This window comes from Acomys minous, assembly GCF_964271855.1.
Source record: "Acomys minous genome assembly, chromosome: 9".
NCBI lineage: Eukaryota > Metazoa > Chordata > Mammalia > Rodentia > Muridae > Acomys > Acomys minous.
The window spans coordinates 91,445,946-91,470,739 of record NC_140490.1 but is presented as its reverse complement, the minus strand read 5'-3'; the positions used below and the strand labels follow the sequence as shown (position 1 = coordinate 91,470,739).

The 24,794-nt window shown below is 46.5% G+C and overlaps 1 protein-coding gene across 2 annotated transcripts in view; it reads left to right on the top strand.

The window, feature by feature from the left end:
• DRAM1 (DNA damage regulated autophagy modulator 1) overlaps window positions 1-8,303 on the top strand; it is a 38,644-nt gene extending 30,341 nt beyond the window's left edge. The window contains exons 5-8 of one of the 2 annotated variants that reach the window (XR_014781768.1): window positions 2,475-2,533; window positions 4,594-4,686; window positions 5,298-5,508; window positions 8,101-8,303. Coding sequence is in view for 1 of the 2 variants with exons in the window: in XM_084795308.1 (XP_084651434.1) it covers window positions 2,475-2,533; window positions 4,594-4,686; window positions 5,298-5,342 (197 nt within the window). In the remaining variant the exon portion in view is untranslated. Of the gene's footprint in view, window positions 1-2,474; window positions 2,534-4,593; window positions 4,687-5,297; window positions 7,252-8,100 lie in introns of those variants that run through there. The other variant, XM_084795308.1, reaches the window with a different exon arrangement.
• Window positions 8,304-24,794: the final 16,491 nt, after the last annotated feature.

The window sequence follows — 24,794 nt, the reverse complement described above, 5'->3', positions numbered from 1 at the left end:
CATGTGGTGCTGGGAATTGAACCTGGGTCCTTTAGCAGAATAGCTAGTTCTCTTAACCTCTGAGCTATCTCTCTCCAGCCCCATCTACTAGCAAATTTAAACTTACACATTATAGCTCCCTCCTTCCCTCCCTCCCTCCCTCTCTCTCTCTCTGTGCCTCTTATAGAGAGGTCTTCGGATTTCATAACTCAGATAAAGCTGAACTCTGTGACGCACCCCCTCCCCCGTACCCCCAATGCCAGTGCATATGAATTAGTGGTTCTTCATCTGAGCCATTGCTGTTTCCTGCTCTGTCCTCCTTAGCACGCCATGTTCTCTGGGCTTTGTCTGATGGGACTTTAATATTTCTGAGTGGTGAGACCAAGTCTGTTTAGCTGGACTCCCCGGCTACTCACAGACAGCGTGGTACCGAGTGCTGAGGAGGGAACTGAGGAGTAAAGAGATGAGAGGATTAACAGGCTTCAAAACGAGCAGGAGCAGCGTCAGTGTCATTAGATGATGAAGGGATCGTCTATGCTCCCGGCTGCTTTTGTTCTGAGAAAAGTGAGAACAGCTGAGCTCTACGGAATATGAAGGGAGGGGCCGGGAACTGCCTTGGAGTTCAGCAGAGAAGGCTCAAAACGTGGCTGTGGCTCAGCACTTTATAGATTCCCTGTAATTTTAAGAACAGACCTTTGTTGGGCAGTGGTGGTGCACTCAGAAGGCAGAGGCAGGCAGATCTCTGTGAGTTTGAGGCCAGCATGGTGTACAGAGTGATTCCAGGACAGCTAGAGCTACTCAGAAAAACCCTATCTCAAAAAACAAAACAAAACAAAACAAAACAAAACAAAACAAAAAAACCAACCAAACAATCCCCCCACAAAAACAAAACAAAACAACAAAAACCCTAAAAAAGAACAGACTTTCACTGGTCAATGCCACAGTGTCTTTAATCCCAGCACTGGAGAGTGGATCTGTGAGTTTGAGGCCAGCTTCTAAGTTCGGGCCTGCCCGTGTGAGTATGAGGCAGTAATGCTCAGGAAAGGCAGGGGCCTCTGGCTGGCATCTCTCTCAGCTCTATAATTCTTAGTCAGGAGGGAGGGGGCTCCACTTCTACCCAACCACCCGTTGAAAGTCTGTTTTTTAAAAAGTAGTGGTTTGAATTTGAAAAATAGCTTCTTTTTTCTTTTTTAAAAATTATGATGTGTCTGTCTGTATGTATGTCAGTGCACCAAGCTTATGTGGTGCCCACAGAAGCCAGAAGAGGGCATCAGACCCCTGGAACTGGGATTACAGTTGGTTATGCACAGACGTGGGTTCTGGAAATTGGAAGTCAGGGCCTCTGCAAGGGCAGTCAGTGCTCTTGACAGCTGAGCCAGCTTTCCAGCCCTTTTGCAGCTTATTTTTGGTACATGAAATGTTACTTTTTCACAAAAGCTGTTACCTTGAAAATAGCATTCTAGAGGAAATATGTTTTTTATTCAGTAGCAGGAATTAGTAAGAAGACGACCTGTCCTGGATTCCTGCGTCAGCTAATTAGGTAGCTTTAGGCAGCTTGCTCGAGGGGAACACCCTGAGGCGCTCAGATTGAAACGGGATGTTGTCACAGCTTAGAATTTTACTACACACATCAGTGTCATAGTCACTGTTCTGTCGCAGTGAAGAGACACCATGATCGTGATAACCCTTCAAAAGGAAAGCAGTTAATTGGGGCTGGCTTACAGTTTTAGGGGCGTATGGTCCCTTACGGCATCTGGAAGTGGGACGGCAGGCATGGTGCTGAGAGCTACATCCTGATTCATAGGCTGGAAGAGAAAACAAAAACAAAAACACTGGCTGGCTGTGGGCTTTCTTGTTTGTCTGTCTTGTTTTGTCATTTTCCCTTTTTCTTTTTCTCGGGACAAGGTTACTCTGTGTAGCCTTGACTGTCCTGGACTCACTTTGTAGACCGGGCTGGCCTTGAGCTCACAGAGATCTGCCTGCCTTCCAGAGTGCTGGGATTACAGGCGTGCGCCACCAAGCCAGGGAAGTGAGTGTGGACTTTTGAAACCCTCAAAGTCCACCCTGACCACCACACTTCCTCTATCAAGGCCACACCTCCTAATCTTTCTAATACTATCAAAGAGTGCCACTCCCTGGAGACTAAGCGTTCAAGTATATGAGCCTATGGGGGACTGTTATTATTCAAACCACCACAGCACCCAGAAAAGTATTGGTAAGGAATAGCTGCACGTCAGTGCTATAACTTATTGATTTATGTATTTCCTTTATGGTACTGGGGCCTGAATCTAAGGCCCTAGACATGCCAGGCAAGGTTTGTACACCCCTGTTGGAACTTAGCTACTGTCATGGTTGAGGGCCTGAGATCACAAGATGTTCATATGGCTGGCTGGTTTGGTTGTAGAAATGTGTTTAAAGGCTGCGCAATGTTAACAGTCATCTTAATAGTCAAATTTTCTTCGGCCGTTTCCTTAACAAGCTTTTCTTTTTATAAGTGATTGCCTGTGCTTCCCTAATTTCTATAACCAAGCTGGAATGGAACCCAAAAGAAAAGGTAACCGTTTGCCCTCATTATAGTTGCTGGTGTCCGGTCTGTGACACTGTGGGTGGTGAATCCTAGGAAGCGTCACTGTCCTTTCTCAGGATGGGCTGGAAAATGTGGAGTCATTGTGACATGGGATAGGCACACTGCTGCGTGTGATAATAAGTTCCAAAAGACAGCATGGAAGCAAACTTGGTTATAAGTGCAATTGGCCTTCCTTTGCACTTTATGAGTATAAGGCCGATCTAGTCCGGTCTACAGACTAGAATAGGCACTCCGTGGCATTTTAGAGGAAATATGCTTTTATCCAGTAGCGGGAACTAAAAAAAAAAAGTTGTACTGGGCTGTGGAAGAAGTAGTTCTGAGGTAGAGACCAGTGTGCACACATGTACGTACACACAACACACAGCACGTACACACACACACACACACACACACACACACACACACACACACACACAGTGGAGGACACCATCGGGACAATTGGGCAGTAGTGGGAAAATGGGATTTGTTGTTGTTTTGGGTTTTCTTAAAAATGAAAGGTCTTCTTTATTACCCTGACTCGGGTAAATTGGAATATTTTTGGAGAAACTGGTCAGTCTGGGGCTCCACCTGCCTTCCTGGTGTGTGTCAGTTTGGCCAGAGTGAATGGATGACGCTCAGGACACAAGGTAGATGATAGAGATTAACAGGGGACCGAGGGGTTCAAGGGCAGAGAGAAGAATGTCTTCAGCCAAAAACACCAGACGAGGAGGTGTGGGCCGTGGAAGAACAAGAGCTGCGCGGGGCCACTAAGGTGGTCCTCATGAACTGCTTCCCAGCCAGCCGCAGGAGTCTGTGGGGAAGGCTGGGAGGAAGGACAGCTGTGGGAATGCAAGTACTCCAAGGAAGCCTGGAGTTCAGTGGGTAAAAGACTGTGGCCATCTTTTGCCGAATATAGTACTTTGAAAGTAGGAATAATTCTGAACTGAGGTCCAACAGCGTGTTATGGACGTACAGAAGCAATAGTTAATTCTCACCATGGACTAGGACGCGGTGTCCCGGAGACCAAGAGGAGGACCTTTTTTTTTAAAAAACGGTGGCCATGACAGATGAAGCTAAGTGGTCCAAGGAGCGAGGGTCCTGAATTTGAGCAGCGAGAAAGTCGTGTTTTTCAAAAAGCAGTTTCAGTAAAACGTTGAGTTAGAAGCTGAAGGTAAGAGGTGAGAGGAAGGGCGTGGATGCAGTGATGTGTAGAGGGGACGGCGTGGTCAGGGCAAGGCTTTTCAAAAAGCGCAGAAGATTCTGGCACCCATTAAGACAGCTACAGGGACGATGCTGAAGAAGAGAATGCTCCAGCTAGGATTTTCGAAAAGTGCTGCTTTTGGCTCATAAGGTCTGAGTGGTGGGGAGGTCGCCTCAGATGTACTTCAAGCCTCAGCCACTAGGTGGCAGTGCTTCACCACTAATCAAGTGCGCTCGAGGGCTAGGCGGGGCGCAACTAATCATTTTCTTAGGCGATTGGAAATCTGTTAGCTTCTTCCATTTTCTATCTGAAAGTGTGAAAAGGAGGAAGGCAGGGTGGATGGCTCATGCTTCTGATCCCAGGACCCCAAGGGCCGATGCAGAAGGAGCACTTTAGAACCAGTCTGGACTACAGAGACCTTGGCCTTAACAAAAAGAGCATAGGAGTATCTAAGAGTCTGGCTTTCCCTTTACTATGTCGGTCCCAGCACCAATTGAGAACTCTTAAAACCAATTGTCTGGGTAGAGCAGTAGTCAGGCACTGCCCTGAACTCCCATGTAGCACATTAGAGCTTTCTCTGCACACTACATATGGCATACGTGAAGGAGAGAGTGAGAGCTGTAATTGTCATTCCTACGTAGCCTTTCCATGCGGAGAGGAAGACATTGGGACGCGGGTTCGGTGACCTCCGGCTGCAAGGCTTTCGTTGCATCTGGTGTTTCCTCAGGGTTACGGTTTACGTTCATTGGACAGCTCTGTCCTCTGGTTCTGAGTATTGTGTATTTCAGGTGACTTCCTTCACACTAGCCCTTTTAGGCTAAACTCTGTTTCTCTATTGTGCCGCTAGGACTACGTGTATCATGTAGTGAGCGCCATCTGTGAATGGACCGTGGCCTTTGGTTTTATTTTCTATTTCCTAACGTTCATCCAAGATTTCCAGGTAAGGATTTAATCAGCTTAAGTGTAACATGAAGCTGTGATGATTAGGGTTAGGAAGAACTTAGAAAAGCTTTTACATTTTGGGAAACATTTTCTTTTTTTTACCCTTATAATGTGTTTGGCTGGGGGGCGGGGGCAGGGGCTGTGTACTATACAACATTAATAGCTTGTTTCCAAAGGGGCGGGAGACACACGTTAGATACATGTCTAACAGGTCACTTAACCAATGAAACATTCAAAGGCCAGGTTGTGTTCAGGGAGATCTCCCTAGCTCCAAAACCCAGAAAATATGCCTGTGTAAAAAAAAAAAATATGTTGTCAGGAAAACATTCGCAAGATCAAGGGTTGGTAAGACCTTAGTGTATTTGACCACCAGGAGACTGTCACCTTCTAGGACAAGCAAGTCACTGGCTAAAGTGATGCACAAAGCCAAGAGGCTCTTTTAGGACCCGATTCAAGCGAGGCACACTAGCGGGATGGATGGTGGGTGGTGGGTGGGAGAGTGGGGGTTGGGGGGGGCTGGGGTGGGAGGTGGGTCACCTCTTAGGGAGGCAAAACTTCTGACATGTCCTGGTGGATTCTGGAATTGTTCCTGTCCCCTCTTCTCTGCAGAGCGTCACCCTTAGGATATCCACAGAAATCAATGATGACTTTTGAAAGGGCGAGAATCCTGTCTCACCCAGTGAATGTCACACCACGCAGTTTCTGGAAGTGGCACAGAGGACTTGACAGGCTTGGATGTCACCCAGATCAGGACACATCTGTGGCACATCCGGGACTTGAATTTCATTAAGAATTCCTAGTAGTTGTTCTATTTACAAAGGTATGTTTTCCCAGACAAGTGGATAGCATCGATGGCACGGTAGCAATATTTTTATACCTACTAAGGCACTCTTTATATGAACAAATTCATATATGCAGAAAAGATGAGGCGTAACAGAAAATGGAGGATTATTTTTATATAGATTCTTTAGACTTTATATAGGAATGATTTATGAAAATACATGAAGAGAAAAAAATGTTTAGTACTTTTTTTAAAAAAAAAAAAGCCAAATCAGGGATATTCTTTTTTAAAATTTCTTTTTAAAAAATACAATGACCAGCATATGTTTTCATCACAAGAACATGTATACAATTCAGTTCATAGTGACTATATATACCCTAATGGTATAGATTTAGTTAATACATCAACACTGAATTTTGGTGCATTAAACAAAATGCTTTCATAGTTAAGGCCTCAAAACAATTTACTATGCACATTAACCAGTGACTGTGGAAGGACCTGGGTCTGAAAAATCCAGCTTCCTCATTTGCCTCTCCCGGGGAGCCATACCTCTCTTTATCAGGAACTAATTGCAGGACAGCTTAGAAATGATAAAACTGCCTTCCACCTTTGACCCAGAAGTGAAACTCCCTTTGTGGTTTCCCCGGTAAGCCAGTCAGAGAACTCAGACCCCTGACAGGGAGAAGGGAGAGAGCCGATAGAAACTTCCAGATGCAGGCTGCTGTCCATTTGCTCCTTCCAAAGCCCTGAGGCCACTGTTGTATGGCACTACAGGAAAGGTGAGTCAGGCCCTTGCCTAAGCGAGGCTGGAGAGCCCCCCTTTTCATCCCGTTCCCCAAAGGCAAAAGAAACACCAGCTGTTGTAAAGGAAGAAGTGGCCTTGGAGGTGCTGACAAGACCATCTCACCCCTCCCCCCCAAGTTCCATATCTAAGTCTGGGCAAGTGGGAGCTGCCCTTAGGGCACAGGCCAAGGGCAGAGCAGCCCTGTATGGACAGCCCTGGGGAGTGGGTACCCATGCGCCTCAGCAGCCAACTCTGCGGTGACATCCCTGAGCCTGCCGTAGTGGAAACTGACAACCATTTCTGAGCCCACTGGAAGTTTTCACACTGCCACGCGTCCCCACGGTAACGCTGGAACAGAAAGACAGTGACCGTTTGTCATTCTGAAGAGGCAGAGGCGCTGGTACCTTTCCCGTGGAAACCGCGGTGACTGAATCTATAGCCTTCTTTGCTGTGAGCAGGAGCCGTGTGGATACTTCCCAGAATGCACTTCCACCGATGACCCAGCCCTCCCTCCAGGGCTGAGCACGTGCCCTTCCCCAGGGTTGAACACAGTGCCTTCTGGTACATAATAGGTGCTTAATAAATACTGGATGTATACATGCATAAAGGAACAAATCAAGTAACGACGAGGGGTGTTTGAGGTGCTGTCGTAAAAGGTTTATTTACTCTGGTTCACTAGTTACTTTGATGTCAGCAGCCAGTCTGTGCCACCTAGTAATGCTGTCCGTTTTTGCTTTGTGGGCTGTACACGTTTCAGTTGTTTGGGCTTCATGATTCTGTGACAACTCTCTTCTGGACAGATACCACAGAGATTGTTACGTGGGCTAGACCTGTCTTGGCAAACTGAGAAGGCCCCAAATCACCCCAAGTCACATTCTGCAGATTCCATGAGACTTCTAACGTTTTCCCCCCGTTTTGGCATTATGTTTAATTTCTACAAATGTGTATTCCCTTGGACTTCATACTTGAGAAAGTAAAATAAAATATTTCTTTAGTAATTTGTCTTTGTTATATTATAAACCGTCGCCCGGGGGCCATTTATGAAGTGTAGTTAGCTGGGCTGGTTCTAGTCTGTTGGGCGTTTGTTGTGAGAGCGTGGCTTGGCCTGGGGAGATGACTCAGGTGGCTAAGAGCTCTTCTTGCACGTGCATAAACATAAAGGTGTGGCCTAAACCTCTAGTTTTCTCAGTTCCTGCAGTGCTATACGTGGGTATGGCCAGCCCATCTTTGTAGAGGCTCAGGCTGTTTCAGAAATTGGTTATCAGTCGAGATTCTTGGAGCTACAGGCTTCCAAAATCCCTTTCTATAACGACGAGGGCGTCGGGTCACAGAGCAGAGCTGGTGTAGGGGGTCTGCAGGACCGAAAGGCACCGTTGGGACTCCTGCTGCCCCTGCTTTTTTCTCGGTCGGCGTTTTCAGGCAGCCTTTCCTCTGGATAGGGAGACTTTTAGAATCCCTCCCTCAGGCTCGCAACCTGTTCTGGCAAGGAGAGAGGACTTCTCTTACAGGGAGAGAAGCTACCTGCGCTACCAAAAGCGCAGATTTGAAATGTTGCCCCTGATTGGTTATCTCAGGTCACGTGGCTGGGGTGGGTATGCTCTGATTGGTCACAAGTCTACCTCTTGGAAGAAGGAACAGTTAGCATCATCCAAGCCCCCCTGGCTTGATGCTGCGTAGAGATCTCCTTAGAAGAAAGGCTTTGGACAGGTTAAAAAAAAAAAGTAAGAGCACACCATTTCAGGAACACATATGCCTTTTATTAACGTTTAAGTCAACACACTTATGCTTCTATCCAACCTCTGTAAAGCCGACTAGGCAGTTATCATCCCCCCCCCTTTTTTTTTCAGATGAGGAAACTAACACAGCGTGGCCCAGCGACCTGCGACCTGCGAGGAGCAGCCTCCAGCCCGATGGCGACAGACTCCAGTCCGGGTCTCTGTTTTCCCGACTTCTATTCAACTGAGCCCCTTTGTTTTCCCCCCTTTTAACACTAACAGAGGATTCCACAGAAATTGCAAATTGCATTTTATAAACCAAATTAAGTACATCAGTGCCGAACTGTGTTTGAGTTTCCTAACAACCCTTTACATGTGGCATTGTCCCATGTTCCCATTTTTTTTTTGTCTTCTTGTTCACTTGGGAGACACACTGGTCTGGTGTTTGGGCCTGGAATGAGGAAAGGGGAGTGGGAGGGAGATAAGTGGTCCCCTCATTCTCTCCCTCTCCCTGATTCTGGCAAGCTGGTAAGCCCAGCTGTCTCCCCACACACATACCCTTGGTCTGGCCCGAAATGCCTCGCATTCTCAAGTCCAGAATGTCATGCGTCTGTATCGTGTCGGTTGCACAAGAGAGCAACCGCACTGAGGCCCTGGAGGGGAAGCTGCTGGCTCCCTTTGGTCACCCCCAGCAGATTTCGCGTCCTAAAATGAAGGGCAGCAGAATCCCCAGGCTCATATTGGAGATGGCAGCGACCTCTAAAGTGGATGCTTGGAAAAGGTGCAGTGAGACACTAGCCAGCTGGGTAAGGTGAAGCCAGGGTGCCCAGAGGTGCCTCCCAGCAGGCGATTCTGTGTGCTCTTCAGAATCCACCTCTGTGCTTTTTCAGCAGAAGTAGACTGTTGCTCTCTGACACGAATACATTTAAGAAAAATGGAGAGGATCTAGTGCTATAACCCAGGCTGGCCTGAACCTAGTTTCCTAGGCAAGGCCTTGGCTCCTCCTTGCTCCTTTATCCCAAGTGCTGAGGTTACAAGTGTGAGCCACGAAGAAGCTCAAGCTACGTTCCTGACATTTGAACCTGCAAAACTCCCAACCGATCCAATATGCCTGGGAGTCCTACCAACGACAATTCTGTGACCTGCTGGTGGTCACTGTGTGGGCAGAAAATAATTTCAAGATAAATGAGATTTGGTCATGTACACTGGCAGTCCTTTGAATCATTTGCTCTTAAATGTTTTGAGTAAACAATATATTACTGATTTAAGCCTCACACCCACATCGGATGACATATGCTCCTAGAAGCCATTACTTTGTGGTATCTACATTTATTCAGTTTATTCCTTTCTTTAAAGATACCTACTTTAAGAATTAACTCTCTGTGGGTGTCTGTAATCTCAGCACTTGGGAGGTAGAGGCAGGCGTGTGTTGTGAGTTCGAGGCCAGCCTGGTCTACAAAGTGAGTCCAGGACAGCCAAGGTTACACAGAGAAACCTTGTCTCGAAAAACCAGAGAGAGAGAGAGAGAGAGAGAGAGAGAATTAAATCTCAGTGAGGAGAGGGCAAAGAGTGGGGAATGAACCATGTGAAACCTATAGCTGGGTTGCTACTGGTAATTGACAGCCACAGGGAGAGAGTCAGTCTCTTTAAGAGTAGAGCCTCTGGTGAGTCAGGCAACCTAATCAGAAGGCAAAAAGGAAAAAAAAATGGGGAGGGAGGGAGGGGAGGGGTGGGCCAGGAGGAGGTATGATCAAGAGCTAATAAAAATTAAAAGAAGAGAGGAAGGAAAGAGTTTGTTAAACAAACAAACAAACAAACAAATAAATAAAGCAAGCAGGCCCAGGCAGGAGAGAGGGCTCCGAGGTTAAGAGCACTGACTGCTCTTCCAGAGGTCCCGAGTTCAGTTTCCGGTAACCACATGGTGGCTCACAACCATCTAACATGTGATTATGTGCCCTCTTCTGGCAGTATTTTTAGCATACAGATAAATAATTATGCCTTAGGTACTTCGGTTGGTTAATGTGCACAAACAGCTTGGGAGATTGGATTCTCCAGACAGAAAATCTTGTGGTTAAAGTTTTGTTCGGCATTAGTTACTTTACACATGGTCGGGGCAGGATAGCCACCAAAGCAACTTTAAAAAGGAAGGATTGCTTTTGGCATATATTTTGAGAGGACGTTGTGGCAGTGACTTTATGGTGGTTGGAGCCTGTGTCGGCTGGTCATATGGCATCTGAAGCAGAGAGTGGCACGATGCTGTGCATAGCTAGCCTTTTCCATTAAAACCATTTTTGTTTTAAATTTATTCATTTTACATTCCAATCATAGCTCCCTCCCTCCTCTCCTCCTAGCTCCACCCTTGTCTCTTCCCCTTATTTCCCTCGTTTTCTTCTCAGAAAAGGAGGACTCCCTCTCCCAATCAACTCATCCCAGCATATCAAGTCCCATCAGGACTGACTGGGCATGTCCTCTTCCCTGTGGCCTGACAAGATAAGCCCATGAGGGGGATGTGATCAAAAAGCAGGCGGCAGAGTCCACGTCAGAGGCAGCCTCCCCCTTCCCCTTACTAGGGGACCCACATGAAGTCTGAGCTGCCCATCTGTCACATCTGTATAGAGGACCTAGATCCAGTCCGTGCATGGCCCTTGCTTGGTGCTTCAGCCTCTGCAAGCCCCTCTGGGCCTTGGCTAGGTTAACCTGTCCCTTTTGATGAGGCCTAAGATCTGGGATGGGTCTTCCTCCATAATTAACATAGCTGATAAGCTCCTCCACAGATAGATCCAGAAGTTTGTTTCCATGGTGATTCTAAATCCCGTCAAGCTGGCGATCAGTATACACTATTAAGTTCTCTCAAGCATGAGAATAAGACTTCATAATTCCTTTGGAATAGTTACTATCAGTATACAGAAACAGACTGGGAAAATATGCACCAGTAGAAGATCATGGTGGCACATGCCTGGAATCCTAGCACTAGGCAGGATGAGGCAGGGAGAGCTATAGTTTGAGGTCAGTTAGAGCTACATAGCAAATTCAAACCAGATCAAACTACACAGACTGAACCACAGAGAAATGAAGCACCCTGTGCTTCTCTCTGAAGGGTGCAGAGAGCTTACTTAGTACATACAAGGTTCTAGGCTTGCATTCCAGTACCACAGAATGGTTGTGCGTTAGTAGAGACACATGCATTCACACCCCGCTCCTGTCTTTGTTCCCTTATTTGCAGCCTTCCTACAACAGACGTATAGATTCACTTGACCATCCCTCTCCAAGGATGTAAAGAGAGAAAGGACAAGCAATGTCTGACCAGAGTGACCAGAGGTCAGGGGATGTGAGTTTCTGCTTCCTCTTTCAGTGTTTTTGGAGGTTGACTTACATGTCTACTTTTTTTTTTTTTGAGAGAATTGTGCTCAAATGGCATCACACAGCTGTGTTAGTCACTTCTCCTCACAATAACCAAGATGACTTGATGAGTCAACTTAAGGAAGCCTTCACTCTGCCTCACTGTTTCAGAGGTATCCCCACATTCTGATGGTAGGAGGGAGGTTTCCCTCATCTTATCACACATGGTAAGCAGACAGAAAAGGGGGGGGACTACTGGAAGGGACCAGAGAGAGAGCTGTAACCCTAGAGCCAGTTGTTCAGGGACCTACCACTCCCTTCAGCCCACCCCCACCTCCATCCTTGCACCACCTATCAGTGATGCCATTGTACTATGACTCTATCAAGGACGTCATCTGTCCATCAGGTCAGAGCCCTCAGGGTCTGTCTGGGGAAACTCCTCCTCAGACAAACTCCAAAGAGTGTTTCACTGCTCTCCTAGGCATTTCTTAATCCAGCCAAGTTGATGATGAACAGGAAATATCACAATCTCCCGGGCTGGCCTTGTTGTCCTCTAGTGAGAGCACACACACACACACACACACACACACACACACACACACACACATACATACACACATATAAACACACACTCACACATATACACACACACACATATATATGCACATACACACACATAGATACACACACACATACACACACACACACACACACACACACCATGACCCTTGTTGAGAACTGTGCTTTGGTAGATATCAACAGTCACTTTAAATCTACCCTCTCTCCCTTCTGCACAAATGATTAATAGCAGCCCCAGGGGAGCCGAGGGACTTTGTGAGCCCCCTGGAGCCCCCAGGAGGTACTGGGGGAAAGAATTAGGGTACCCTACTATTGAGAACCTTAAAATTGTGGGTATGAAGCAATAATAAATGGGCATATAATAAATTAAATCTCTACGATATTGCCTTTTTTTGTTTTGTTTTCGAGACAGGATTTCTCTGTGTACAATATTGCTTTTAACAATGTCATTTTATGTGTATGAGTGTTTTGCCTGCATGTCTCTGTCTCTGTGTCTCTGTGTCTGTCCCTGTCCCTCTCTCTCTCTCTCTTTCTCTCTCTTTCTCTCTGGAATTACATGTGGCTCTTAACCCCTGAGCCATTGCTCCAGCTCCATAAAGAAAAGAGAGCAAATTTGAGAAAACGGGTGAAATGTCTCACTTGTTTGCTGTTTTAACAGGGTAGATCTCCTGGTTGGATTCCGGGTATCAGAGATTGAGGCCTCAGGAGAAACAACGAGGAGAGATGACTTGAGTGCTAGGCCTGTTGTCTGGTGGGGCTGTCATCAGTTCTCTAACACCCTTGGACTTGGAGGAGACGCTCTGAGCTGATCAAGGAGTTTGCTGGACCTGGAGTTGGGGGTTTCAGTGTTTTTCAGGCCCTGGAGGCTCCACAGGACTCTCCACGTCTAGTGTTTTTGCTTTCGGGTGGCACAGCAGGATGGATTGCCAACTAACTGTGTTTGGAAAGAAGTGTATATTTTAGAATTCTTAAAAGAAGAGTCATGGTGGCCCAAAAGGGAAGAGCATTTATTCCATTCCTAGTCCAGCAACCCAAAGAAATTCTTCAGTGGTTTCTCATATAGACCAGGCTGGAACTAAAGTCATTAGCTGAGGCTGACCTTGAATTCCTGCTCCCGCTCTCCCTAAGTGCTGGAATTATATGTATATACCACACCCAAGTGCTGGAATTATATGTATACATCACTAGGTTCCGCTAACACACACACACAGACACAGAGAGACATACACACACACAGACACACACACAGACAGACACACATACAGACATACACACACACACACAGAGACACACACACACACAGACAGACACACACACAGACACAGACACACACAGACAGACACACACACACACACAGACAGACATACACACACACAGACACACACACAGACAGACACACATACAGACATACATACACACACACACAGAGACACACACACACACAGACAGACACACACACAGACACAGACACACACAGACAGACAGACACACACACACACACACAGACAGACATACACACACACAGACACACACACAGACAGACACACATACAGACATACACACACACACACAGAGACACACACACACACAGACAGACACAGACACAGACACAGACACACAGACACACACACACACACACACACACACACACACACATACACACGAGGCCATTAAACAAGGATTCTCCATTCTTCACTCTCTTTAGGCCCTAGAAACCATCTTTTAACTTCCTGCCTCTAGAACTTGGAATCAAATAGTCCTTTTTGTGACCGGCTTGTTTCACTTAGCATGTTGTCCTCTCTGCTCTTCAGCCTCATAGTATATGACAGAGTCAGTAAGGCCAGATAATATCTTGCCGTATAAGATTCCACATTTGGTTCACGCAGTCACCAGCCAAAGGGCATTGGATGCTTCTGCATTTAAGCTACTATGTACAATGCTGCCAGCAACACTGGTGTAGCGATATCCTTTGGCCTCTCTGCTTAGTGTATACTCACAGAAATTGCTTTATTATGTGGTGATTTACGTTTCACTTTCTTTCCCCCTTGGTTTTTTGAAACAGGGCCTCACTTGGCAGCCTAAGCTGGCCTGGAACTCACTGAAATCCTCCTGCCTCAGCCTCCTAAGTATTGGGGATGAAGTATGAGCCACTTCAGTCTATCTGTCCTTCTGTCTGGTTTTGTTTCTCTCTCTCTGTCTCTCTCTGTCTCTCTGTGTCTCTGTCTCTCTGTGTCTCTGTGTCTCTGTCTCTGTGTCTCTGTCTCTCTGTGTCTCTGTGTCTCTGTCTCTCTCTGTCTGTGTCTCTGTCTCTGTCTCTCTGTCTCTCTCTCTCTCCCACTCCCTCCCCCCCACCCCTCTGCTACTGAGAGAGAGCTTGCAGTTTCTCTTCAAGCTTCTTATGTTTTGCTCTTCCCCCTGAGGTTTTTGATAGTAGCACCATAATGGGTATAGGATGGTGTCTCATATTTTTCATTTGCATTTCCTGAGTGCTTAGAGGGCACTGGGCATAGTTTTTTTTTTTCTCCTTGTGTTCATTGACTTTCTGAGCATTATTTCTGCAGGAACGTCTAGTCAAGTCCTTTGGAATTGGGCTGTTTAACCCAGCATGCTCTTTGGTGGAACATCCAGCTGTGGTGTCTGACTTCTGGGACACAGCATAGGCTCTCTGAACTCAGGGAGCACTAGCTCATGAAGACCAGGCTCCAGCAGCTCTCTTACTGTGCCTTGTTTAGCAAGACAATAGTACAACCAATGATGAGAAAGCCTAGAAGGCAGTTTCACCCTTATTTTTCCCCCACAATACTTCAGGCCAGGTAACCAGGGGAAGCTGGTTCTAGGTACCATCCCAGTTATCTGATTCAAGACGAAGAGTGGTATGTTCAGAACTGGCCAGCACCTGGACGGCTGCTAATAGAATCATTAATATGTGCATCAAGATGAACAGCAAACTGTTCAGTCTTTCATTTCTTCTTACTGCCTGATAGCGAGGTATCATTTTAAAGTTCCCTCAGAAGGTGCCGCAGGTGGATTTATCCCTCCAATTGCTGGCATTCAGAACCATTAAGTTCTTGAAGGCACCTTGAAACTGAAGCCAGGAAAATCCCTTGTCACTTGCCAAGAGAGGGAGCACAAGCCTGTCTCCTGTTGTGATTGCTGACATGCCAGCGATGACTAGGGATTAGTAATGGCCTACAAATGAGGCAGGATGTGTTTGTGTCCCTGAGTTCTGGCTTGGAACTGTCAAACCAGGCTAATGCATTCTGCTAGCACAAACAGCCAGGCCTCAATGTGTTAAGTAGTAAACACTGGCTGTGTAAATGACCACGGTTTAACTGGTCTGGTTCATTTGGAAGACACTCAGAAGTCAAGGGACATCAACAGAAGCGGACACGCAGGTGACCTGGAGCGAAGAGGAGGAGGAGGAGGAGGAGAGGAGAGGAAAGGAAAAATGGAAACCGGACCAGACTAGGCTTTTGTGACGCCTCACCTTCACCTAGGCTCACTAGCCAACAGGGCAATTTCCCTCATGTCTCAGGGATGAATTCACTTATGAGCTTCCCGGAACATGATCTTGCTCTTTCATGCCTCCAGCTGTGTTCCAAACAGCACCCATCCGTGTGTCTCCCACACAATCCCATGCCATGCCATGTGCTGCAAAGTGCTAAGCACTTTGCGATAATTCTCCAACTAAAATGCATTTAGAGAAGCTGTGGCTTCATCTCCTGGCCAGGCTAGTTGGGTCAATGTCAATGGTATTGCTGTCCAGCGTGTCACTTAGGGCAGAGATTTGAGAAGCCTCCCAGACTCATCTACAGCTCCTCAGATCTTCAGGGTCTGTTAACTTTATCTTCCGTGGACAGAAAAAACAAACAAACAAACGTGTAAATACCATCTGAACCAGGCACTTTGGGGAATGAGAAAGACAGTGCCACTAATTGTACTCAGAATAAGTGTGCTGGAGCCAATGGAGACGCATGATTAAGCCATCCACCTGGTCTCTGTTTTGTTTTTGTCTTGAGAGAAGTCCTGTCCACATGGCTTAGGCTGGCCTCCGACTTGAAATCCTCTTGCCCCTGCCGCCCAAGTGTGCCACCACGCCTGACCAGACGCTCCCGTATTCTCTCCCCGGCCCCACCATCGCCGCTTTAGTTCGCACCTTTCTAGTTATTTGACGAACATCCCAGTAGTTTTGGTCCTTTTCTATACATTTCACCTCTCTCTCTCTCTCTCTCTCTCTCTCTCTCTCTCTCTCTCTCTCTCTCACACACACACACACACACACCCTTTAATATTCTCCTGTGCTTGCTTAAACCTTTCAGCTGCTGCCTATAAGTTGATCAATTTCAAATGATCTTAGCATAGCCTGCAAAGCTCTTTGTACAGATTTCTTTTTATTCCTCCAGCTTCAGAGCTTATTCATTTGTTCATCCATCCTGCATTTGCTGAATGCTAGTCTGGGCCAGTCACAGCTCTGGATTCTCAGAACGTAATGAGGAGATGGAGCCTGGCATGCATGAGAACCTGTCTCAAAAAAAGAAAAAAAAAAGATGGGAAAAAAAACGATTAGAGTATTACATTTTGTTGTATTTTCCTTAAAAATCTAGTACTTTAATCTGAATAAATTAAATAAAAAATTAAAACAATCTAATATTTTGCTGTCTAAAAAGACTTCATTTTTCAAGTCCCAGCTCCATCCCCTTCCTTGCCTTGACATCCCAGAGGTCAGGTACTTGCTGACCCAGCTGGATTTTTTGTCACATACTAAGCCTTCTGCTCCCGTCTCCTTCAACTGTCTCCTCTCTCTCTCTCTCTCTCTCTCTCTCTCTCTCTCTCTCTCCTCCTTCTCCTCTCCTCCTCCTCTTCCTTTCTCTGTCTCTGTTTCTTGTCTTTCTCTGTATGTCTATCTCTGTCTCTTCCTCCTCAACCCCCCCCCCCATCTCTCCCTCTCTCCAGCACTGGTTTTCAACCATGGCTGCACATTAGAATCACCAAGAGAGCTTTGACGAACCCCAGAACACAGACCAATTACAGTGGAATCTCAGAACCTGGAGCTGGAGGCACCTCTAAGGCAGAGCCCTGCAGCTGCAGCTCCAGCTTGGCCAGCCAACATCACCTGGAGGGCACAGCGGGACATGAGTCCTGGGCTCCAGGCCCAGGGTCTCCAATTGAGCAGTTAGAAAACAGCTCCCAGCTTTCCACCGCTGCCGCCTTTCTAACTGCTCTTTCCTTTTGTTTGCGGTCTGCACTTCCTACCTCCTTCCTAACCACCTCTTCCAGACCCACTACTAAAATGCTTTTGGGAAAAGATTTGCCAGCAGCTTTCTTGATGCCAGTGGCTTCCATATTTACAGACGCTGCTGCTTTACACACAGTTGACCATCCCTTGCAAGTCTCTCTTTTGAATTCAGGCCACCGCTCTGAGGATTTAATTTCCTTTTTATCCTTTCCCCCTCGTTTGGAAGCAGAGACTTCCATGACCATTTACTTGGATCTTTATATTTATTCCTTATAAGAGAGCAGGTCTCAGGCGGCTGCGGTGGCACACGCTGGTAATCCCGGCAGCGGTAGGTGGATCTCTGTGAGTTCCAGGCCAGCCTGGTCTACAAAGTGAGTCCAAGTCCAAGACAGTCAAGGTACAAGAGAAACCCTGTCTCAAAAAAAAAAAAAAATCAAAACAACAAAACAAAACAAAACAAAAACCAAAAAAAAAAAAAAAAGGAAAAAAAAAAAAGAGCAGGTCTAGGATGTGAAAAGGACCTGATTTTGAGAATTTATATGTTCATATGTGTGTATGCTCACATGTGTGCCCATGTACATCCATGGATGTATATGTGTGGAGGTCAGATGTTTACATTGAGTGTCAATTTTATTTTATTTTGGGATAGGGCCTTTCATTGAACATAAAGCTCATTTGGCCCAGTTAGAGTGGGCTAGCCAGTAAGCCCCAGGGATGCCCCTGTCTTAGCCTCCTCAATGCTGTCACACCCAGATATTTTGAATATGAGTGCTGGGCATATAACTTAAACCTTCATGCTGTGTAGCAAGCCCTTTACTGGCTGAGCCATCTCCCCAGGCCCAGATACGACTTCAAAAAAAAAAAAAAAAGAATTTATTTTATTTGTAATTGTGTGTATGTGTCTCTGTGCGGGTATATACAGTGAGTGCAGGTGCCTGGGGAGGCCAGAGGCTTCAGATACCTGTGCAGGTGGGCTTGCAGATGGTTGTTAGCCTGATGTGGGTGATGGGAACTGAACTTGGGTTAACCAATGAGCCGTCTTCCCAGGCATGGCTTTATATTTTCAGTGTTCACTCTGAGCATTCTCTTCCACTATAAAGTCTTGGGTGACTTTAATCACAACACGGGAAGTCCTTACATCCCTGCAGGCAACACCTGACTCTCAGCTTTGTAGGGTCCCATCTTTAAGCGCTCTGCCTGCATGCGAGCCAGCAGGCCAGAAGAGGGCGCCAGATCGCGTTATAGATGGTTGTGACCAACTATGTGGTTGCTGGGAATTGAACTCAGGACCTCTGGAAGAGCAGCCGGTGCTCTTAACCTCTGAGCCATCTCTCCAGCCCGTGTCCCATCTTTAAGAACATGCGATAATTTACCCGAGAAGAGAGCCCCAGGTTTGGCTGGACTAAACCATGAGATGCAAATAAACTGCATGGAGAAAATAAGCCAGGGATTAGCAAAAGGCAAGGAGATCGTCCTCAGGTCCTGCCAGCAGGCCTAAGCAGACAGGGAGGTGGTAGACGGAGCCTGACGGTAGGACCCATCCAACAGAGTCCCCAAGGCTGCATTAAAATGTGAACAAAGGGCTGGTCAGCGCTCTGGGGAGGGTGTTTATTCACAGTCCTAGGATGGGCTATGAAACGGCCCCAGAGAAATCTCACAAGGAGGCTTCAGCCCGACAGCTGGAATTCAGTCACTCTGGCAAGAAACAGTGATAAGGAACCTGTTATGCTCTGCAGCATTTGTTACAGTTGTGTGCAAAACACGGCTGCGTGTGTGTATGTGTGTGTGTTCTGTGGGGGCTCTCGTTACAAGATAAAGTCACCCAGAGCCGTTTCCTGTCTGTGTTATTCAGCGGGATGGCTCACATATTGAAATCTGAAACTCCTTGGGTGAAAAAGCTCTCTGAAGGCTATACCAGATGTTGCTTGCGGAGCTCCCCAAGCCCAGAAAGATGAGTTAATCCTTGAAGGAAATTATTTTGAACTCGTATCAAACTCGGTCGGCTTTGATCCAACAGGCCATAACAACGGAAAACAAGGCTATCAGAAGAGCTGTGGGTGGCAGGCCGGCCTCCCAACAAGGACCAGGCTGCTGGTCTGCAGGCAGTGCCCCAGAATGGCTCCAGATGCACATGGGCCTCACTTGGTGTGATGTTGTGAAAGTACTAGATGCTAAACACATGCACTTGTGAGCTCCCACCCTCTCGAAAGACCCTGCAAAACCACTGATGTCTCCAAGATGCCTCCCTCCCTGCTCCCGTCCCCAGTACGTTCCCTGGCTTTTCTAACTTGAAACTTCTGTCCCGTCTTGGATGACACACAGCTTGCTACACGACTGCTCCCCAGGTACAATTTCTTTCTCCCAATTATATGATGCATTGCTAAAGGTCCCGGGCCAAGTGTTATCTTACATTTCTTTGTGCCTCTGAATGCTTAGTCCCCTGAGAAGCACACTGTTTACAGAAAAGCACGAAGAGATGTCTTCATACATTCCTAAAAGCTGGGGCAGACCCTCGCCTAGAGCACACACTGAGCCAGAGGAGAGATATTTACTAAGGTAATGGCATCGTGGCTTGACAGCTAAATTGAGCTGCCACGTGTATTTACTTTTCTCCCTTGGGAGAAGCATAAGGAAAGGAAACGATTTCCAGGAGAAAGGGTTCGCTTTGGGGTCCTGGCTTAAGCAGATACCTATCTATCCATATTGGGTGGAGCCTGGACTTCTCCCTGCAGAATGTCTTCCTAGACCAGGAAGTAGGAAGCCCAGGCTGGAACCAGGCGTGGGTATCATTTTCAAAGGTCACCCCGGCAACTCACTTCTCTTACTAGGTTCCACATCCAGGAGACTCTAACCCATCCTGGAACTGCGCCACCAGCAAGAGAACCAAGGAAGTACCCTCACATTTCAGACACACAGTATGACAACTAGGAAAGAAGAAAGCAACAGACATCCTTGCATTGGTTGCCTAGCATTCTATTTCCCCTTTCCTAGAGGTTTTCCCTCTCTGACCTCCGTGTGTGTGTGTGTGTGTGTGTGTGTGTGTGTGTGTGTGTGTGTCCCGACAATAAACTGCTGAATTGTCTTATGACTCTCCAGGTCAGACTGACTCATACTGTTTCAAAGAGGTCTTTCCTGGAACTTTTTGTCTTGGAACCAGAGAGAATGTTTAGTCTCTTGGTAGGGTATGAGCACATTTGGGAGGTGTTGGCCCCTATGTCTTTTACCACATGGGAAAACCAGATCTCTAGCAGGAGCAAAGGGTGGGGGAGCCAAAAAACAATGGGAGAAAGAGCTGGGTGGTGGTGGCTTTAATCCCAACGCTGGGGAGGCAGAGGCAGGTTGATCTCTGTGAGTTTGAGGCCAGCCTGGTCTACAGAGTGAGTCCAGGATAGCCAAAGCTATACATAGAGAAACCTTGTCTTGAAAGAGAGAGAGAGAGTGAGAGAAAGAGGAGAGAGAGAGAGAGAGAGAGAGAGAGAGAGAGAGAGAGAGAGAGGTCTGATGGTGTTCAAAACCCCCAGTTATAGTTTTTTCCCCCAAGCCCCAGGCACATCCCTGTCTACGGGACTGAACAGCCATAAATTATCCTTTTACCATCCCCTCTCCTCCACTTAGATGAATTTGACTTTGGTCCCCACCACTTGTAACCAACCAAGTCCTAACACAGAGATGCCTGCTGCACGGGGACATTCAAATGAGAACAAATGGATGAATAAAGTCTCACTACTGTCAGGTTAAGAAGTTTTGCGGGAGGAAAACTTCAAAATGCCCCGTGCTTACTTGTGGTTTTAACAAGCTACCTTTTGCACTTCCTCATGAAGCTCGTGTAGGGTTGCGTACAGAAGAGAAGCATCCCATGCCAGGATGCTATAGGGTCTGGATGCTTGATTTTTTTTTTTTAAGACAAGGTTTCTCTGTGTAGTCCTGGCTGTCCTGGACTCACTTTGTAGACCAGGCTGGCCTTGAACTCACAGCAATCCACCTGCCTCTGCCTCCCGAGTGCTGGGATTAAAGGCATCCTCCACCACACCCGGAGGTGACTTGATTCTTTTTTTTGTTTTGTTTTTTTTGTTTTTGTTTTTGTTTTTGTTTTTCAAGACAGGCTTTCTCTGTGTAGCTTTGGCTGTCCTGGACTCACTTTGGTGGCTTGATTCTTAATTTCAACGAGGTTTTTCTTCCCCCTGCATATGCATTCATCTCGAAGCTTAAATGTCTGAGGTTGTAATGCATGATGGGAAATGTCTATAAGGGGTGAAAGGTCATAGCATATGTACTTAACATGGAGGGATATTCTTTGAGGCAAATGTCACTGACATTTATTGATTTATATGTTTGCTGTTCTTTCTCTTTTTAGCTGTCAAAACTTTGTTCTTCCTCTGTCTCTCTGTTTTTGCTGGGGATTGAACCTAGGGCCTTATGTATTCCAGATAAATTCTCTCCCACTGGGCTACATCCACTGGGCAGGGTGGGGGTTTGTTTTGTTTTTGAGACAGAGTGTCTCTATGTCACCCTGGCTAGCTGGTCTGGAACTCACAGAGATCCTCTGGCCTCTGCCTTCTGAGTGCAGGGATCAAAGACTTGGGCCACTGTGTCGCCCCCTACCTCCTTCCAGCCCTTTTTTTTTTCTTTGACACAAGGTCTTGATGTGCAATTTAGGCTGGCCTTGGATTGGTGACCATTTTGTTTTATTTTCAAAAGTGCTGGGATTATAGGCATTGGTCTCTGTGCTTGGTTTTGAAGTCTTTTTAGCATAAGAATTTGACTGGAGTAGGCACTCTGGGAGGCCCAGGCAAGAAGTTGAAGAGTTCAAGGCCAGCTTGGGCTACATAGGAGACCTTGTCAAAGAAAACAAAGGGAGAGAAGGAAGGAAGGCGTCTTGGGGCTTCTACTGCTGCAACAAAACGCCAAGACAGAAAAGCATGCTGGGGAAGAAAGGGTTTATTTGGCTTAAAGTTCCACACCCCTGTTCATCACTGGAGGATGGCAGGACAGGAACTGTAGCAAGGCAGGAGCTGATGCAGAGGCTATGGAGGAGTGCTGTTTACTGGCTTGCTCAGCCTGCTTTCTTGTAGAACCCAGGACTACAAGCCCAGGGGTGACATCACCCACAATGCCCTGGGCTCTTCCTCCATCAGTCACTGATCAAGAAAATGCCCTACTGATGTTATGGAGGCAATTTTTTCAATTGAGGTTCCCTCCTCTTGGATGACTCTAGCTTATGTCAACTTGACGTAAAACTAGGCGGTGTAGACTGGAAGAAGGAAAAGAATGAAGAAAGAAAATGAAAGATAATCGAGAAGATGAAAAGGTAAGTGGATCCCAGCGCTTGGGAGGCAGAGGCAGGTGGATTACTGTGAGTTCAAGGCCAGCCTGGTCTATAAAGTGAGTGTAGGACAACCAAGGCTACACAGAGAAACTCTGTCTTGAAAACAAAACAAAACAAAAAAACACAAAAAACAAAAAAGAAAGAAAGAAAGAAAGAAAGAAAGAAAGAAAGAAAAGGTAAGTGGAACAGAGGTGGGACGAAGGAAGGTAACGGGAGGATTAGGACTGAATTATTACCTCATGCACATGTGTGAGTTGTCACAATGAGACTCATTCATTATGTACTATTAATATAGGCTAATAAAAGATTTAGAAAAGAATGAAATGCAAACGACATTTGAGGCGGTCACTAAAAGCAGGCGGTAGTGGGCACGTGACACACAGAACTTGGTTGCCTTCTCGGGTCCATTCCTTCATATTGCTATCTGTCCTTGTCACCTGTCTCCAGTGAAACTCTCAACTCTTTGAGGGCGGGCGCCATGCCTGTTATCCCAACAGCAACAATAATGCAAGTGGTACATACCCACTAAGTTTCCTCTGTATGCTAGCCTTGTACTAACCATCTTGTGGATATTAGCGGGGGGGGGGGGGGGGGGGAATGGTGATGGTGGTGAGGACCCCCAGCCATAAAGTTATCTTGTTGCTACTTCTGAACTGTAATTGTGTTACTGTTGTATTGTAATGCAAATATCTGATATGTGACCCCTGTGAGAGGGTTGTGGCCTGAAGGAGAGAGAATCGTGTTTTCTGTTTAGATCACAAGTGGGGGGACGAGAAAAAGACTTGTAGGAGAGCAGGTGATGTTAGAAGTTGAGCCACAGCATGGGGGGAGATTAGCTGTTAACCAGCTGAAAAACATCCTTGAACAAATTCTGAGAGGAGACATAAATGTGAGCCAAAAACAAGAAGCGGGGCCTTTGGAGACTTGGGATAGTTTTGGCTGTTCATCGCTCCACTTCAAGATACTCTTAGAGAGAACTGCTCGAGGGAAGGCTTCAGGGCTCTGGGCTCCAGCAGAAGAAATCCTGCCGATTACGCCAGGAGAACCGTTCCTTGGAACTGATATCCTTTCAGTTTTGTTGTTGTATTCTTTAATCTCCTTTTCCTATTGTTTAGGTTAGTCAGGTTATAAGTGAGGTACTCTTGGTTAATAAGTTCGTAATAAAATATATTTTCTAAGAAAATTGAGCTTCCAGTGACCCACAGGTTGAGAACTGATGCATTAAAGCCTCAACATAGTCTGTCAAAGGAGCTGCACTCAGTCCCATCTTATACACGGGAGTCAGCCTCTTGAGGATGAGAAACAGCCTGTCCAAGAACCAGCTAGCACGGGGCAGACCCCGAACCCAATCTACCAAACCTTTGCTCTTCTTGGACCATGCATTGTCTTGTCCTTGTTTGTGTGTGTGTACTGTCAGTACTCAACTATTTGTTGAACAGAGAGTTTTATATAACAAAAAGTTTTTTGTTTGTTTGGTTTTTTTTTTTTCGAGACAGTGTTTCTCTGCATAGCCTAGGCTGTCCTGGACTCTCTCTGTAGACCAGGCTAGCCTCGAACTCACAGAGATCCATCTGCCTCTGCCTCCTGAGTGCTAGGATTAAAGGTGTATGTCACCACTGCCCTGCCTTCTTTTTTTTTCAGAACAGAGAAATCAAAGTGAGTGAACTGGAAACAAATTTTCTCTGAACAGCAAAGTGAACTTGATTTCCCAGAGCAGTTGGTCAAAGGCAATGCCATTTTTGGTGGTTCTGCAAATAACCATGCTTTACAGCAACACTGAACTTCCCCCCCTTACTTCCTGGGACCCAGGTCACAAATTTGAGTGACAAATTTCTTTACACTTCCTGCAGGCAGCTGATCTGTTGTCAGGCAGTGGGAAATACCCTTGGGAGATATAAACTCCATGTTGAATGCTCTGAGGAATAGCAGAAAATAACCTTCACATTTAATGTTTGTTGAATCCTATTTAACCCAGAATTTTCTAACCCCTTTGCCTTACATATTATGATGGCCAAAGCTACTTCCACGCTTTTCTCTTTCTTACTCAGCTGACTGCTTTTGAGGGACACTTTCTAGTATCCTGTAAGGCCACGAGGTAATCACGGGACGTGCCTTCCAGTTGCTCCTCGGAGATTCAAAGCTGCAATTATGATTTTGAAATTCTGAAGTTTTGTTAGAAAGGTTGAAGAGGTTTGGCAGTTTATGGGTCATGGCTAGTTTCCTGAGCTGGACCATAGGGGGCGCTAGTGGACTGTCATAATGACCGCCACACCACAGACTTGGCAAGGGAGGGCAAACCCCTAGTTGTGGTGACCAGCGGGACTTGAGCGGTTCCGTTTCCAGCTG